General features: G+C 49.5%; 2 protein-coding genes across 2 annotated transcripts; one reads left to right on the plus strand and one right to left on the minus strand.

The window, feature by feature from the left end:
• The first annotated feature begins 3,409 nt into the window (after positions 1–3,409).
• On the plus strand, positions 3,410–7,031 carry LOC117854903 (mitochondrial arginine transporter BAC2). The gene is made up of 2 exons (XM_034737166.2): positions 3,410–4,477; positions 6,007–7,031. Exons 1-2 carry the CDS (start codon positions 3,713–3,715, stop codon positions 6,694–6,696), a joined length of 1,455 nt encoding a protein of 484 aa, XP_034593057.1. The 5' UTR covers positions 3,410–3,712; the 3' UTR covers positions 6,697–7,031.
• Positions 7,032–12,828: 5,797 nt separating this feature from the next.
• On the minus strand, positions 12,829–16,540 carry LOC117855837 (indole-3-pyruvate monooxygenase YUCCA4). The gene is made up of 4 exons (XM_034738232.2): positions 15,329–16,540; positions 13,738–13,986; positions 13,512–13,634; positions 12,829–13,412 (listed from the first exon to the last, which is right to left on the minus strand). Exons 1-4 carry the CDS (start codon positions 16,076–16,078, stop codon positions 13,221–13,223), a joined length of 1,314 nt encoding a protein of 437 aa, XP_034594123.1. The 5' UTR covers positions 16,079–16,540; the 3' UTR covers positions 12,829–13,220.
• Positions 16,541–17,038: the final 498 nt, after the last annotated feature.

The raw sequence follows: 17,038 nt of genomic DNA on the forward strand, positions 1-17,038 counted from the left end.
ACCTCTAGATAGCGCCACATACAGCTGCCCATGAGAAAAGACAGGTTCGGGGAGATAGATACCTACATTTGGTATTTCTAACCCTGCGCCTTGTTAATGGTCATCACGAAGCTCAAGCGGATGGGAAACTGTTTACGCTTAAACTTGAACAGAAGGGACAGATCTTCGGAAGGATACCTTGGTATCCTAGGTATGAATACCCTTTCTCCTACATGCTGGCCATTAACAATCTCAGCATCGATAGAATTTTTCTGAAATCCTCTCACAATCAGTCGAATGCCATTACAAAGGCCATTGTGAGGATCAAGATTTCGAAGTAGGATAACAGGACAGTTCTTCTTTATCGTCAGCCCATGTGGAGGCAACCCATTTGATGTGATTGAATTGAGAAAGTCTAATGGGTAATTATTCCGTGGGTCATCCTCTACCGAGTCAAAACTGTAGTGCACCATTTTACTACCGAGGAACCTTTCAATCATCAGTGCATTCACTGCATCCGCATGCTCATTCCTAGTGGAAAGGATTGCACGCTCGCGCATGTAGGCTACAGATGTACAATTAACATCAAGGTTCGGGAATACGTGGTCAATGAGCGTATTAATAAAGATGTCTTCTGAAGGGCTATCAATCAGAATGTCATCAGGCAATTGCACATAGTCATCACCAAATGTTTCCTCAGTGCCATTACCGATCCTCATCAGATAATCTGCAAACCATGTGTTAGTGCTCTCATGTTCTGGGTCAGCCGTATACACCGAACACTTTCCCATATGTATGACCTAAGCAAATTAGCATCTGTGATTTGTGCTCTTGTACCATGCACCATGACAGGAAGAACTTGTCTGAAGTCACCTCCAAACATCATGACCTTACCACCAAATGGTTGCGTACACTCCATTATATCCTGCAGTGTCCGGTCAAGTGGCTTAACTGCCTGTCTCTTAGTCATTGCTACCTCATCCCAAATTATCATAGATGCTTTCCTAAGCAGTTCGGCTGTCCCACTTTGCTTAGTAAAACTACACATAGTTCTATCGCTCAACTTGATTGGAATCTTGAATCGAGAGTGGGCAGTGCGTCCACCAGGCATGATGGATGCTGTTATACCAGATGTTGTTGTAGCTATGGCGATAAGATCCATAGAGCGCACCTTTGCAAGTAATACTTTATATAGATAGGTCTTACTAGTGCCTCCGGGATTATCCACAAAGAAAACCTATCCCTTGCCCTTCATAACATGGTCAAGTATCTATTAGTCTAAGAGAAAACAGAAAAAGGAAGTACTGTAGTCCATTTTAATTTCAGTATATAGATCGGGAAGGCGCATCATTCTTTCCTTTTAAATCTAATGTAGACAATGAAAGTAAAACTCAAATGAGCTAAGTTGCAACAGCCAAAATGTATGTCACACAAATATTCAGAATCAAACATGCACTGTGATGATCTGTCAGACAAGACAATAAAATTTTAAATTGTTCATTATTACGTCAAAGTTCATTAGGAATATCAGATCAATTCATATACTATAATCAAAACACTAAAGATGAAACTGATGGTTTCAGTCTCAGGAAGGATGCTCAAAGGCTTGCAAGCCCATTAAGCTAAGTGGTTCATAGCAGTCAAGAAACACTTTACACAAGCATTGTTGACTAACAAATATCTATGCATGCATCTCTAATGTGCTACTGTTCAGAAAAGAAGTTTGAGCCATTTACGATCAAAGAAAAGTAACTAACTAAATAGACACATATACGAGGCATGATAATATATAAGGTCGTGCTTCTGCAGACCGTCATCAGCTTGCACCACGCATGCATGCATCTTGCAAGGCAATAAAGGGTACGTACCTTCCCAGCTGTTATGGTTCTGCAGATAGTGTGCTCGGTGAATCCATGTATGTGGCAGCATCAAGAATACAGATCACTGCAAAGATGGACAGGAGGATGGGCAACGAAGGTGGGATTACCTGTCCGCAGATGAGTAGGAGGAGGCACCTTTGGGCACAACGCACGCCTAGGCAGCTCTCCTCCCGCCGTGCATGTGCTTTTGCCAGGGTTAGATCGATGCCCTGGCAACGATGTCGATGACGATATCCTCCACCAGGGTGCGAGATGGAGATGATCCCATCCATCAGGGAAACACGGACACAGAGTGAGGCAGATGTGCGTCGCAGAGGGTTGGGCGGCGCGATGCAGCAGCCAAGCTCGTGGCCCAAGAAGGATCAGGGTAAGGCAGACCGGCAAGGAAGACTCGTGTGTTTCGTTGAAGGAAGAACGGGACGACGGTGGTAAAAGAACGAGGCAGTAATGGATCGATGGTGGGGGTGGGATGCTGATAGGAGTGGGCTGCGAAGGTTTTTGAAGCCGTAATCGATGGTAGGGCGCCAGGAAGGAAGGTGAGCGAGATCCTTGAGCGGGAGTGTAGTGCGGGTGGGAGGAAAGAGCGACGGCAACGACGAAGACCTTCCAAAACCGGGCGACGTCAATTCTGGCAGCGTGATGTGGGTACGGCGGGCGGGTAAGCGCCCAGCCGCGGTGCAAAAAAACACTGAGAATTGGCAGAAACATTTTAGAATCATCAATTTTCATCTATCTCCCTTCTATCTACCCCTCCTCCACCTGCGCAGTGAGCCTTCTGTGAGGGATATGTGTGGCTGATTCTAGGTAAGAATTGATCTCAATTTGCTCGCTTGCCGTCGACTGTCGTACCGTTCGCTGCAGCCGTTGCTGTCGCAATTTTGTGGAAAGAACCATCGGAGCAGAACTCTTGAGGTACATGCGAGTTGAAAGTTTGCTCCAAATTATTAAATGCAGAATCCAGCAGAACGACGTGGTACGAAGAAAGCTCAGTGTCAATGCAACTGGAGTGTTTGATACGCATACTAGGTGAGCAGAGCTGTTGATCCACGTGGTTCCAGAAACGTCGGCTACTGCAGGCGCGTCGATCCCCATCAACTTAATAACCAGCAAAGCAAAATAGCACGTCCGGTCCATGAGTTGCACGCAACGCAACCTCGATGCCAAGTGATACACGAAAGGAAAGGAAAGGAAAGGAAAGGAAATTAAGCTGCCATGCATCAACAGCTTAGTGCTTGACTGTAGCTGGAAGCCTGAGAGCTAGTCTGATACGAGCACGGGCTGACCGCCATGGTTCATGTTTGCTTGCTCGCGTAGTCAATGGTTGGATTGGACTGCTAGGTCGTGGTTTTTGTTTGCTTGCACGAGTTTGTTTGTGCTTCCTGCTGGTTCTCCTGTCCAGATGGACTCCCAACTCCCAAGTCCGCTGTCATGGTGTGGGACCTGCTGGAACTGAAGCACCGCCGTTCGGCACGGCGCGGCGCGGCCGGCCATACTACTGTTTGACGAAGATGACAGGCCAGGAAGCATGGAGCCATGGAATGATAATATATGGAATGGGTCCCGTGCCCTCTCCTCTCTCTGTTTGTGTTTAGTAGCGAACGAGCAAGGCGCACCGGCCCAGTGCGCGCGTAACCCGTTTGCATGAACCAGCCAAAATCCGGCACCATTAACTGCCAAATTTGGTTCGCAAAAAAAGGATTTAATCTCGATGAGCTGTTAAAGGCGATGCATCCACATCACGACGTGATCAAATGTAAACTTCGTTCAGCTTCCTGCCGAACCACCTGCGCGCGGCGCGCCGTTGGCCGGCACGGCAGCTCCTCGCCGTGACGGCAGCACGTGCTTCGTTCGTCATGGGGCACTTGCATTTCCGGCAGACGCGGTCACATGACTCACGCCAAGCCGCCTCCTTCCTTGGCGCCAACCCCGCCGCCCGCCCACAAATACCGCCTGCCACGCCATTCGCGGCGCCCGCTCATCCATCCACCTGGCTCTCCCCCCTCCGTCTCAGGCAGGCAGGCAGGCAGGCAGGCCGCAGGCGTCGTCTCCAACCACCTCCTCCTTCCCCTCCCCGCCGGTTCAGATCGCCCGCGCACCAGAGCGCGCGTTCCCGGACGAGTTCGGGTACGCCGCCTCCATCTTTCCTTCCGAAGGTCTCACCTTTTCGATCCGGCCGGTTCGTCCCTCCCATCCATCTCTTTCATTCGTCCGGCGCACGAGGACGACCGTACCCACCGCCGGATCCATCCCATCGCGACGACGGACGGGCGGGTCCGGTCCTTGGACGACGTACGGTCGCTGCCGGCGCTGGAGCAGGCACGCGGTACAAAGTTGCAGCGGCGGGCATGGAGTTCTGGCCGGAGTTCCTGGCGAGCAGCGGCGGGCGTGAGTTCGTGGCCGGCGGGGTGGGCGGCATGGCGGGCGTGCTGGCGGGCCACCCGCTCGACACGCTCCGCATCCGCCTGCAGCAGCCGCCGCCGCCCGTCAGCCCCGGGATCGTCGACGCGCCCAGCCGCCCTCCCTCCGCCGCGCGGCTCCTGCGCGGCATCCTCCGCGCCGAGGGCCCAGCCGCGCTCTACCGCGGCATGGCCGCGCCACTAGCTTCCGTCGCCTTCCAGGTCAGTGCCGCCGTACCGCTGCATCCGCGATGGGGGGGATTCCAGGACCTCCTCGTGGATTCTTCGTCTTCCTTTCATTCATCCATCGTTTTCGAAGAGAAGCTATTTTCTTTCTTTGTTCAGACATGGGACAAACAATGCGAGTCGCGGGCAATCAGGGCACGGCACTAGTTACCGTCTCACTCACTCAAAAAGGATGTACTACCACCTTGCTTTTGTTTCATTTTTGTGCCTCATCTGCCCTTGCTTTTGTTTCCCGGGCTCCCTAAGATCGCGCTAGAAAACGACAAGTCACGCACATCGATTCAGAAAAGACGTGTCGTAATGTTCGTCTCGGTGGAGTTTTAGTGGATCACCAAAAACCTCACGAGAATATAGAGCTGCATTTCTCCAAGTTTGGGATCGTTTAGGCCTTTAAGGGTCAGTCAGACGAAATCTCACCTAGGATTAGGACCCAGCAGCGCTTGGCAATCCGGGGTAGATCCTTTGGGTTTAATCTCTGACGAAATGCTGCGACCTGCACCAGGCAAAAGCCAAACGGTGATGGTCCTCTCATCTCAGTATCTCACATGCTTTGCTCCAATGCGAGTTGTTCCTGGAGGCTCTCACATGGTGTGGCCTCACCAGCAACGGCAGTAACGTACGCTGAGTCGCTGACTCACATCACATGGCCGGTGTTCGCCTGCGTCCCTTTGCGGCGTGCTACCCCTGATCCCTAAGACCCTAACATCGGCCAAGTCTTTTTATATCTTAAATGTGATTGTCTACTTGTAGTTGTTTAACTTGGCAAACTCGCAAATATGAGATCTTTGTTGACCTGATGATTTTTTTATAAAAAAAATTGTGTGCAAGGATATTGTTGTCGGTATATACCAATAAAGAAAAGGGATATTACATATTAGTATAGAAATGCATGTTTCACTATTTTATATCTTAATGTGTTTGCTTACTTAGCTGTTTAAACTTGGCAGACTGGCGAATATGATATCTTTTTCCTATTTTTTGCGAAAGGCAAATCTGATACCTTAGTTGACCTCATGATTCTTTTTGGTGTCTGCAAGGATATTATCGATATAACAGTAAAGACAAGGATATTGTCGGTATAGAAATGCATTTTAAAATTCAGATATGCCATATTCTAGATTCTCCGTTTGAATCAGTAATCTATTATTTTCAAAAGAAAATCTGCAGGTCGTCATATACTTAATATTCCAGATGTACTTTGAGTCAGCAATCTGCAATTTTTATTAATACAGAAAAACGGCACCGTTGTTTCCCCTATGGATGACCAGAAGCCAAGCCCATTCCGTTCCAACCCACGCAACTTCACATTCCTAATCATCCAGAGTTTACTGTGTTAAATAAGTGTTTGGATACTGTTACGTGTCCTATATTAGACTGTAATTTGTACTGATCAACTCTAGCACATGGGCTTGCTGCGTTCTCTGCAACGTGCTCGTGCAATTGCGAGTGCTAATCTCGATCTGTGTCCTCCGAACTGAAACGCTTCTGTTGCTGTTTCTTTGCAGAATGCGATGGTGTTCCAGGTCTACGCGATCCTGTCGCGATCGCTCGGTTCAGAGAGCTCCACCTCCGAGCCTCCTTCCTACGCGAGCGTGGCCCTCGCCGGCGTCGGCACGGGGGCGCTGCAGACGCTCATCCTCTCCCCCGTCGAGCTCGTCAAGATCAGGCTGCAACTGGAGGCGGCAGGGCACAAGCACCGGCGCCCGGGCGACCACCACGGGCCCGTCGACATGGCCCGGGACATCTTCCGCAGGGAGGGGCTCCGCGGCATCTACCGGGGGCTCACGGTGACCGCGCTCCGCGACGCGCCGGCGCACGGCGTCTACTTCTGGACGTACGAGTACGCCCGGGAGCGGCTGCACCCGGGCTGCCGGCGCGGCGGCGGCGAGAGCCTGGCGACGATGCTCGTGTCCGGGGGCCTGGCCGGCGTCGCCAGCTGGGTCTGCTGCTACCCGCTGGACGTAGTGAAGTCGCGGCTGCAGGCGCAGGCGTCCCCGGCCGCCAGGTACCGCGGCGTCGTGGACTGCTTCCGGAGGAGCGTCAGGGAGGAGGGGCTCCCCGTGCTGTGGCGCGGCCTGGGTACGGCCGTGGCACGGGCGTTCGTCGTCAACGGCGCCATCTTCTCGGCGTACGAGCTCGCTCTGCGGTTCTTGGCCAGCGGCAACGGGCAGAGGATGGTCATGGAGGAGAACTGAACTGAACTGTGCCTGATTCTAAGCAGCCGCTAGCAGCGGCACGGCATGTCTGCTGCGTTGTACATAGGCAAGTGTTCATTGGGATTTGGGAGTGGTTGCCTGGTTGGGGAGGTCTCATGCCATTACAGTGAGCTGAGATCCAGAGTTATCATAGTTGATAGCTGCAAGATTCATACAAATTGGCATCATAAGCATGCCTAGAGATGATGGCGATCAATTCCCCACTGTCTGGGGGAAAAATAATGTACATATCTTGGTGTATTGCTATTACAGATACAAGAACATCAGTGAGACAATGACCAGTTCATAAATAATAAAACCGTGCATGGGAAACACCAGAACTGTGATTTTCAGTCAGATCAAGAAAACATGTTGCTTTCAGGATCTACATCACTGAACAATGGAAGAAGGCAAAACGGAATGCATTTCTGTGCAGCACTTGTGGATACGGAATTACCATTTGTGTGCAGTCTTGCGCTTGTAACGTTGGCAGATTCTTCTTTTTTTTTTAACGAATGGCACACGACGTGTGCATTTCTATTCATATAGAAAAAAAATTATACATCTAGAAGGTCGTGACCAGGAAAAAAAAGAGAAACTAAAAAAAAGAGCAACTAAGCAAACCCGGCGAGTTGGATTGGGCCATCAACACACGCCAAACTTAAACTCGCCGTAGACAACACGGTTAGTCGACAGGGGGCAGCGACACCACCGGACAGTCCACAACATCGGTGCTCGTGTACCAACAGCAACACCGTCACCTGGGCACAAGGACGACAGAGGATAACCCGTCGTCACCGCAAGCGCCATCGTTATCGACGATATCCCACGCCGGGCCAGCCACTACTATGCAGGGCTAACCGCCGTGGTCCGCTGCAAGCCATATAGTTGTCGAGCCATCAGATCCGCTTGCGCCTCCGAGCGAAGTTATCCTACACCGGACTAACACCCGCTAAGTAGGGCTAGCCGTCGTAGAACGCTGCAAGCCGTCGAATCGATACAGGAGCAGCTGCCTCCGAACATCAAGTACCAACCACGTCCACTGAGATCTGGTTGTACACTACGACATCAAGCAGCCCAGTCACCTCATCGAAGAAAGCAGAGTGTTACATCGGGCATCTGGCAGCCATCAGAGGATTACCTTCACGCATGTCTCTTTGGCGAAGCAAATCTGTCGGCCACCTCCTACCACGCCGGTCTCATGCCAATTTTGTGGTCACGCCAGCGCACGGCTCCCCTATCGTCGCCCTCACGCCAAGCAGAAGTCTTGCCCTCTAGACACCGCTCCAACATCCACTTCTTGCCACCGACTGCCACCATGGACATCCACAGCTCAAGTCGCCGACTAGGCCTCCACCCACTCCACTGCAAGGCCCAAAAGCACCGTGACCAGAGCTTAGCACTGACCCAGCCACCGCTATGTGTGACCGATCGCAACCAACCAACCAGGGAAGCTATCGGCGCGCTGCCCACCATCGTCGGAACTCCGAAGACAACACTTTCAAGAAGGACACGACACTATGCGCCATCGCCGCCCACCCAAGAGAACTTAGGCAAGGTTTTCACCTGGAGTTTCCGGGATTGAAGTGAGGAGAGTGCCTTGACAACATCCCCAATAGGTAATTGCGGCGCCCAAGACGTTGTCGTTGTCAGCCCGATGCACTGAGCAGGACTTTTGCCCGACACCTCCCGCCAGCCGCCGCCACAAACTTCCCTGCTCATCATGGCCACACCAGCACAAATGCCTCCTTGCAACTGCCCCGTCACCAACCAGTCGCCTTAGTGCACAACAAAACCACCACCGCATCCTCCTTCACGCGCAGGACCGCCGCGCAGCCATCTCCCAAGACCGCTCACCGCTGCGTCGCCCCGAGCGCTGCCGACGCCGCACGGCCTCCCTCCTCAGCCTCCCCTTGCCGGGCCGCTGCCTCGTGCCCGGCCACCGACCTGCGGCCACCTCGCCCCTTGCCGGGCCGCCCACACCACACGTGGGGGTGCGCTGGCCAGCCCTGCCACCGCGCAGACCCGCAGCAGGGTCACCCCCATGACCCTCGTGCTATCGCTGCCGACAGCTGCGCCGCTCAGATCCGGCCAAAACCGACCGTTTAAGCCGCCCCGCCGATAGCCGCCGCTCTTCGATCGCCAGTGCCGTGCCTCGAACCGTGGTGGCCGCCACATCCCTCTCAGCTTCGGAGCACCACCACCTTGGCCCGCCGTACCGCGGCCGCTCGTCCCAGGCGCGCGTCCACCGGATCCGGCTGTGCCGGATCCGTGGCCACCAGCCATCGCCACAGCCTAAGGCCGCCCGTGCCGGCGAGCACCTCAGGTGGTCGGGACGTCCGCGCCCACCGCGAATCACCCAAGGCACGGGGAAAAGGCCGTGCCACCGCCGTCGTAGCGAGACGCACGGGCTTCCGGAGGTCCGCTCGGGCGGCGGCTAGAGTTTGGCCACCCGCGCAGGGCGACACGAGTGGAATGTGTGCAGCCCTCCAACGTTGGGAGATTCTCCATTAACTCCAACCAAGCAGGTGTAGATTCCGATTCCAGGACGGAATCCTACTGATTTGGGGTCCCGGACAGTTGGAAGAGCCGAAGAACACCAAGTGTGCGAAAGATACATCATAGGCCCATGGCACGTTACACGTTACATTGAACATCGACTTCAATGTTTTTTTGAAAAAAAACATGGTGGGCAACAAAGGTAATTAGAAATTGTGTTGTGGGGACACAAAGTGGAAAAGCAGAATTGTTCAGCTTATTTTTTGGTGAAAATTGTTCAGCTTATCTCATCCCCCTCCCCAAAGTAAGGCTCCCTTAATCCACATTCCGCCTCACTTAGGCACTGCCTAGTTTTTTAAGAAAAATAATAGAAATATTAAAGGTGAAACATCTTAAGGATGATGATGAACGAGTAAAAAAATTCATTTCGTAGGAGAAACCAGTAGGCTCAAAATCCACAAAAAGCACAAATAGTCAAGTGAACAAAATGGAGAACGGGGTTGATTTTGACGGCTTTTGGTGAAATTCGGTTCGTTTAACTTTTTTCTGATTTTTTTTAGGAAGCCTAAAATGTAGAGGAAATGAACTAATTTTATCGTCATATATATTTGAGTTTAAGAAACATGTCGTAGGCGGCACGGAACTAGAGAATAATGAAAGAATGGCCCAAAAGGAATTCATGGATAAGCCTCCTTTTCAAGGCCGCATTTGGGAAGTTTGGGTATGAACTGGTGACTTGGAGAACGATTTCAAGGCCTTGCTTTATACGGGCCGGGGAAAATGCTGTGGGCTTTCTTTGGGCCAGCTACTGTGTGTCGTCGAGCCGGTCGCCACCACCCACACACAAGTCACACACCGCGCGTTTGTTTGAGGGAAAAGCTCGCATCGCATCGAACGAAACTGTGTAGCTGACCCCGACCATGCGACGTGATCGCCGCTGCAATGATGCGGACCATGCACCGGTTGGTCTCGACACCGACGCGATATGATGGCGCCCATCATTTTGTAGGGCAGACGCGCATGCTGCATGCACCAGGCAGGGTGAGTTGGTCGCGCACACAAGCATTGGCAGGATCGGCCGAGGCCAATCGGGCGGCCGCGTCGTCGCCGGCCGGCCGGCCCTGCTGCTTCCCACTACGGCGTCCATGGATCCCGATCGACGATGATGTAGGTGTGGGAATCTCTCCCGTATCTAGATGGGTGCTTCCGATCCGGAATCCGAGTGATGGACAGTGTGCTGCACTCGGTCGACACCGCCGCCGTACGACAACATCTAGTGCTTCGTTTCGGTGCTCTGCTCATGGTGGCCGGGCTGGATCCCCCACACATGGCATACGACGAACCCAATGCAGGGGTGCTCTGAAAATTCCTGCCAAATGCTCATCCCGCCGGCATATTGACCACCCCGCCCATCGACGTCGCGCAACGCCGCCATCTCAGACCACGCGCGCGCCATGCATCTCGATCATCACTTTGAAGAAGCTAACCGCACAGCTAGCTCGATGCTGGTGGCATTGGAACCGGGAACTCCCCATCGATCGACGCGATGCCATCACGTGGGCGCCGCGAGCCGCGCGAGGCCCGATCACAGGTGTCCCCCGTGGAGGCGCGCGCGGGCATGCCCCAGCCCCGTGTGTCAGGTCGGCCTTTGCGCACCCTTGCATGGCCACGCCACCAGCTGCAGGATGAATCGAAACCGATCGGTCGATGCGGCGCGCCGAATCACGCAAAGCCGCCGGAGAAATTCGCGTTCCGCTTGGCCTCCGCTCTCGGCCACTGTTGATGCGCGTCAGCGTTCGGCCCGGGGACCGCCGCGCCACTCTCGCGACTTGCATTTGGCCTTCCTCCTCCTTCGATCGATGGAATCTTTGCTCAGTGCAATCAACAGGGGAGGGGCTCCGATTCTCACAATTATGGACGAATCAAAGATTCCACGCTACGCGACGCAACAACTACTACTACTCTCTTCTAGTAGGAGTAGCTACATACTCCTGGGCGGTGCAGTGGTCACCTTTTACTACTTCACCTGCGACGGCGATGCACGGAGTGCACCCGTCCATGGAGACAGATAGTGCGGCTCGCTGTCGCTTCAGAATCGAGTGTTCATCACAGTTTACCTCGTCTCCAGAACAAGGACAAGCCCCACGCACATCTGGATGTCGTTGCTGCTACTGATGATCATGGTAATCTTGATAAGGCTAGATACCTATAGGCTATAGCTAGTTTCGTTCTTGAAAGCTACAGTAATCTGCAATGCACACACTCCGCACTGGTTCCTTTATGCTTGCTTGTACACAGTGATAAGCGGTTTTTATCTGCACGGAAGCATCGTAGTCATCATAGGATAAAAGCTGACTGAATGATATTTTTGAGTCGGAATGATGAAAACTCGACACCCGTAGAACAATTGATGTTGCGAGTATTACAACTTTTTATTAGCGTCATCCTGCTAGAGCACAGCTACGCGCATACCTTTTGTTCGGAAGTCCCTCCTATGGTTCACTTTCTAAAACTACAAATAGTCTTCAGTTCCACTAGTCCTGCGCCCAACTACAAATGGTTTTCACTTACTCCATCTCGTCATGTATTCCCTAAAATCATCAACTCATACTACCATTACTATAGCAAGGGTACTTCCAAAATAGTTGATAGCACAAAATAAAGATCATGAAAAAAATTGAAAGACGATGTGCTATCATTAATGGCAATTTTGGATTGGTGATGTACGAACAAAAAATTAGGCAAATATTATGACACGAATGCTAAATACACAACATGTGGTGTCACATAAGAACACCATTTTGCATTAGCGCCGAGACAAAAAAAAACTTGCAAAGTGGAATGTAAAATTGGATCAATGCAAAAGTAGTAGAGGTGAAATGGAATCATGACTCTTAGAAAGCTAAGGAGTAGACTTGCACGCAGACAATATGTGCAAGCCAACAAAGAATATGCTCTCGTGTAGAATAAGACGAGTGGAGTATATCTGTATGCAGACAACACACAATAGTGATCTATATATGCAACTTTAACTAGGACCCGAGAAACATACTTGTATTATCCTCCTCCTATCTCCTATATAATTATAAATGTTGATATACATGTACAAGTAACAGTAGTAATTTAACGTGCAAATTGATCTAAAATGATAACAATATAATTAGAAACACTAAAAAACAAAATATCAAGAGCTATTTGAGATATGAGTAAGGCAAACAACAATAAGTACAATTATGGAAAGATGGCATGTTGAACCACGTCAGCTTATTCTAAAAATTTGATCATGTACTTATTTTATAATTTTTAAACCTAAGATACATTGGCTACTGGGTATTTGGTTGTCACTCATCCAACAAAAATTCAATTTTAATAGTTTAAACTTTAATCATGATACCATATTCCTATGTAATCATGAGATATGAATTTATTCAATATTAACTTGGTGTGGAAGGAGTGAATGATTTTGGTTGCAATATTTATTTTGCAAGTGATAATTAAATATGTCATAAAGTAATTATATCATATTTAATTAAATATTCAAATATATAATCTCGTTATATTGAGAATTGAGGAGTAGATACATAGAGTGATCTACCACAAACAAACTTGAATATTACAATATAAATAGCAGTATGAAAAATGTGTCCATCAAATATAATGATAGATGTTATCTATTACAATTAACACTTACAAAAAAAACTTACATCATTTGCCAAAATAAAAGAATCTTTTGAAAAAGAATAAGGGGAAAAAACAAATCACCCTCATGTCTCTCAGATTCAAATCCTATTTGGTGGCTCTCTAATGTTAGAGCAAAACTAAAAGGTGAAAAATGGTTAAATATGATTTATTTACAACATGGAAATAATGGGGGGAAATGCTACATGTACTAGCCTAGTTTAACTATACGAGTATGCTGATAGATAAGCGCTTAGCATTTGTCTTTCCTAGCGTATCTACCAGTTAGAATGATAAGTAAATAGACTAGTACACGTATTCACAAAATTTTTGAAGCCAATTGGGTATCATTTGGTCTTGTGTTTTTCATACCCTATGTCACTCCAACACCGTGCAATGTCATCAGCAATCTTCGTGGCATCTATTGACACGCCAAGGAGTCCACGTCTTGAGAATCCAGCAGCATAGAGCCCATTCTTTCCTTTCCATTCATTTGGTTTGCGTGGAAATCCATCTTTCTCAAAGAAAAAATCGTTCTCCTATATAAAAATTAAATGTTACTAGATTAATAATGTATCTTCAGGATATATAACAAATTAGGAGTTCATAGCATGATATTTTTGTATGATATAATATACCTTCAACCAATAAGGAACATTGCTTTTGTAACCGGTGGCAAGGATCACAACATCGAAGTCTTCGGTCTTGCCATCAATAAACTTCACATCATGCTCTCGAAAACTTTGAATTGCCGGGAGCACCTGAAAAATGTGCAACAAACAAAGCAGTATGAGACTATGCAACTAAGGTATCCATTACATAATAGTGACAACAACGGCAGTATCGAAAGGGTTAATTAATTACTTTAATGTCCCCAGACTTGATCTTGGCAATGGTGCCCACATCAAGCACTGGCGTCTTCCCGGAGATTTTCTTTAGCTCCATTGGGCCAATGCTAGGCCGAGGAATGCCAAGACGTGCAGTGTCCCCTAGCACGAGCCGCGTGAGGAGGAGGAGGATCTTATCAACTGTCTGGACTGATAAACACATGAGAAGCCACAAGGACAACCCAAAGGTGGAGAGCCCCATAATCTCCCTTGGAAGAACATGCATCTGAAAAATATCACAAAAGGTACATCGGTTTCATACTTCACAACAATAGCTGGTAGTTAGTGCACCAATTACAGTTACAACCGGTTGAAGAAATGATCATCTATCTGAGATACTATAAACTAACACCGAAAGGGGGAGCAAATCAAAGTGGCTCTTGTTTTTGTTTTGTTCCGTGACATGGATGCAAGTTAAAAAGCAATTTAGCAAAAGGGACAAAAATAAAGGTAGTCTCGGGGCCCAGACACTTGGAGCTAACATGCCTTTATAGGTATTGTGTTAGTTGCAATATAGCGCTTGCTAGGTTGTAGTACAACTTTGCAAAGTGCGTGGGAGCAGCAACACTTGGTGCAGCTTCCATATGCATATGCTTACCGAAACCAAGGTAGTTTTAGTAATGGTTTGTAAATCACATTCCAATAAGAGAGAAAAAGAAGAGAACACAAAAATATACAGATGGAATAGTATAAAGTATACAGAGGGGCCAATCCCAAAGAGTTTACTTGCTGACCGTTCAGCATATTCCAAACGGCACAAGTTAGTGCTATTGTTCGTTAACCAATATCTGTGGTTCATAAGCAGGTCGTACTCCCATTTAGTTGGCTAACTTAACTGAAGCTGCCAGCGGTTTTGGAAGAAAAAAAATGCAAACTGTACGTCTTGGGCAATTCTAGGCTGTTTTTTTTTCTGTTACTATTCCTTGAAAAGGATCAAGCGCATGCTCATGAATCCCGAGAAAGTTCCTTGGAGAATCACGGTCTCTTTCTTGGCATGCTGCCAGGGGCTCTAGCTGCTAGCTCGTGTGTGCTTTTTTACTTGAAAAAGAAAAGCAAGGTTAACACATGCGGTGAGATCAGAAGCTAGGCACAGAAAATTATTGCGCTTCGGGAATCGAAGTGTATAAACACGTGAGGTCAGGTGTGATGCCAACTAAGACCAAGCATTAAAGTTAATATAATACCATCCATGCTTTATTAATCATGCGGCATTGCTGTGACATGAACAAAAAGAAAGGGAAAAAGTTTGCACCAATAGAAAAGATGGAAAGATGCAAATATCACCTTTGTTTAATCTGTTCGTTTGTGCGTGCATCTTTTCGCTAATGTTAGTATTAGCAAAAGAAATCCTCAAATTATCGAATTCTTTCGCTAGTGATCGCAAATGATTAGTTAAGTCCGTATACATTCCATCTGAACCAACCAACAAAAGCAATCAAAGTTGAAAAAACACGAAATCGCAAACAGAAGCCACGAGAAGAAATTAAATGGAAGAGAAGTCGATCCTCGATGATCTTTGTCTTATTAATCTTGATCTACATAATTATGATATTTTGTTTCTCACGTACCGTGTCACGCACAACCATGGAGGTGTGCACATTGTGGTTGGAGAGGTCGAGGGAGACCTCCATGCCGGAGTTGCCACAGCCGACGACGAGCACCTTGCTGCCCTGGTAGGGCTCGCCGCTGCGGTAATCACACGAATGCATGACCTGGCCCTTGAAGCAGTCGATGCCGTCGATCTCCGGCACGACGGGCTCGGCGTTCTCACCCGTAGCGACGACAAGCCATTTAGAGCGGTACTCCCTGGTGGCGGTGCTGAGGACGGCCTCCTTGCCGCCGTCGATCGTGGCCGTGACGATCTCCTTGGTGCGCACGCACCACAACTCGCCGTCGAACTCGGCGCTGACGACCTCCTGGCGGAAGAAGGGCCTGATGCCGAAGGTGCGGATGTACTCCTCGAGGTAGTCGAGGAACTGCTCCCTGGTGGGGTACTCAGGATAACTGGACGGGAAGGGCATGAGCGGCAGCTCGCAGTATCGCTTGGGCAGGTGGAGGCGGAGGCGGCGGTACGTGCGGTGGCGCCACAGCGAGGCGATGCAGCCGTGGCGCTCGAGCAGCGCGTACGGCACGCCGCGCATGGTGAGGCACGCCGCCACCGCGAGCCCCGCCGGCCCCGCGCCGACGATCAGCGGCCCCGCGAACACCTCCCCGTGCTCGCCGACGGGGAAGCCGGTGGCCGTGGCCCTGGCGGCGCGGCGCGGGCTGTAGAGCGGGTCGTGCGCCCTCTTCCCCTCGGTCTCGGCGAAGCGGTCCATGTCGATGGAGTTCTTTTCTTTCTTGATCGCCGGCGGCACAGCAACAAATCAAGCTACTAGATATATAGATGGACAGCAGAAGCTGGGTCCGATCGATCGAATGAACTAGAAGAATCCCTCCCTCATCGGCATGCAAGATATAGGATAGAGAAAAGAACGCAGGGTGTTGGGATGGATCGATCTGCAAGTAGCGCAGCAGGAGGAGACGCTTATTTATATCTACACAAATATATGCACAAGAGAAGCAGCCTCGTTATCCGGTGTTCCTCTATCTCAGCACTAGTGGTTAGCCGGGAAGGAGGGGAGTAGGGACGGTGGTTAATATTCCAACCGATTTTGGAATCTGATTATTCCGGCGGGATAGGATACCGCCGGCTGGGGCGGAGGCGAGGAAGGAGGAGGGGGAGGACACATGCACGCACGCCCCCGTTCCTCCTCCTCGACTCACCGCAGCTAGCCAACGAGCGGCCGCGGTTAATCACCACGAGTCCCCAGCATCCTCCGTTATATTTAGCCTTCCAAACGGATAGAACTTATCCACCAACAGTAACAACAATTATTATTAATTATATTCGTAAGATGCTCTGGAATATACTTTTTACGGTTATTTATTTACCACAGAGTAGCCGCTAGCATTGACAAATGAAACTACATAATTATTCTCTAGTAAATAACTTTTTTTTTGCGAATACTCCTACAGTCACAAATATAAGCAGTTCATAACATCGACGCAGTGTACATTATTCTACTACTAGATTCATAAGCAGAAGAGAAATATTTCATGAGATGCAATTCTTTCAATCTAAAATTAATGATGTATTCTTATGGGTATTTGGGATGTCCTGATACATTTTTAAACTTGGGATCCGAGGGTGTACAAGCAAAATAGCAAAGCCATTTTGGATGAGAAACAAAAGGTGAAGATGATACTCGAAAGCGTCACTCTACCAAGCAGGCCCG

Source organism: Setaria viridis, chromosome 5 (assembly GCF_005286985.2).
Source record: "Setaria viridis chromosome 5, Setaria_viridis_v4.0, whole genome shotgun sequence".
Taxonomy (NCBI): domain Eukaryota; kingdom Viridiplantae; phylum Streptophyta; class Magnoliopsida; order Poales; family Poaceae; genus Setaria; species Setaria viridis.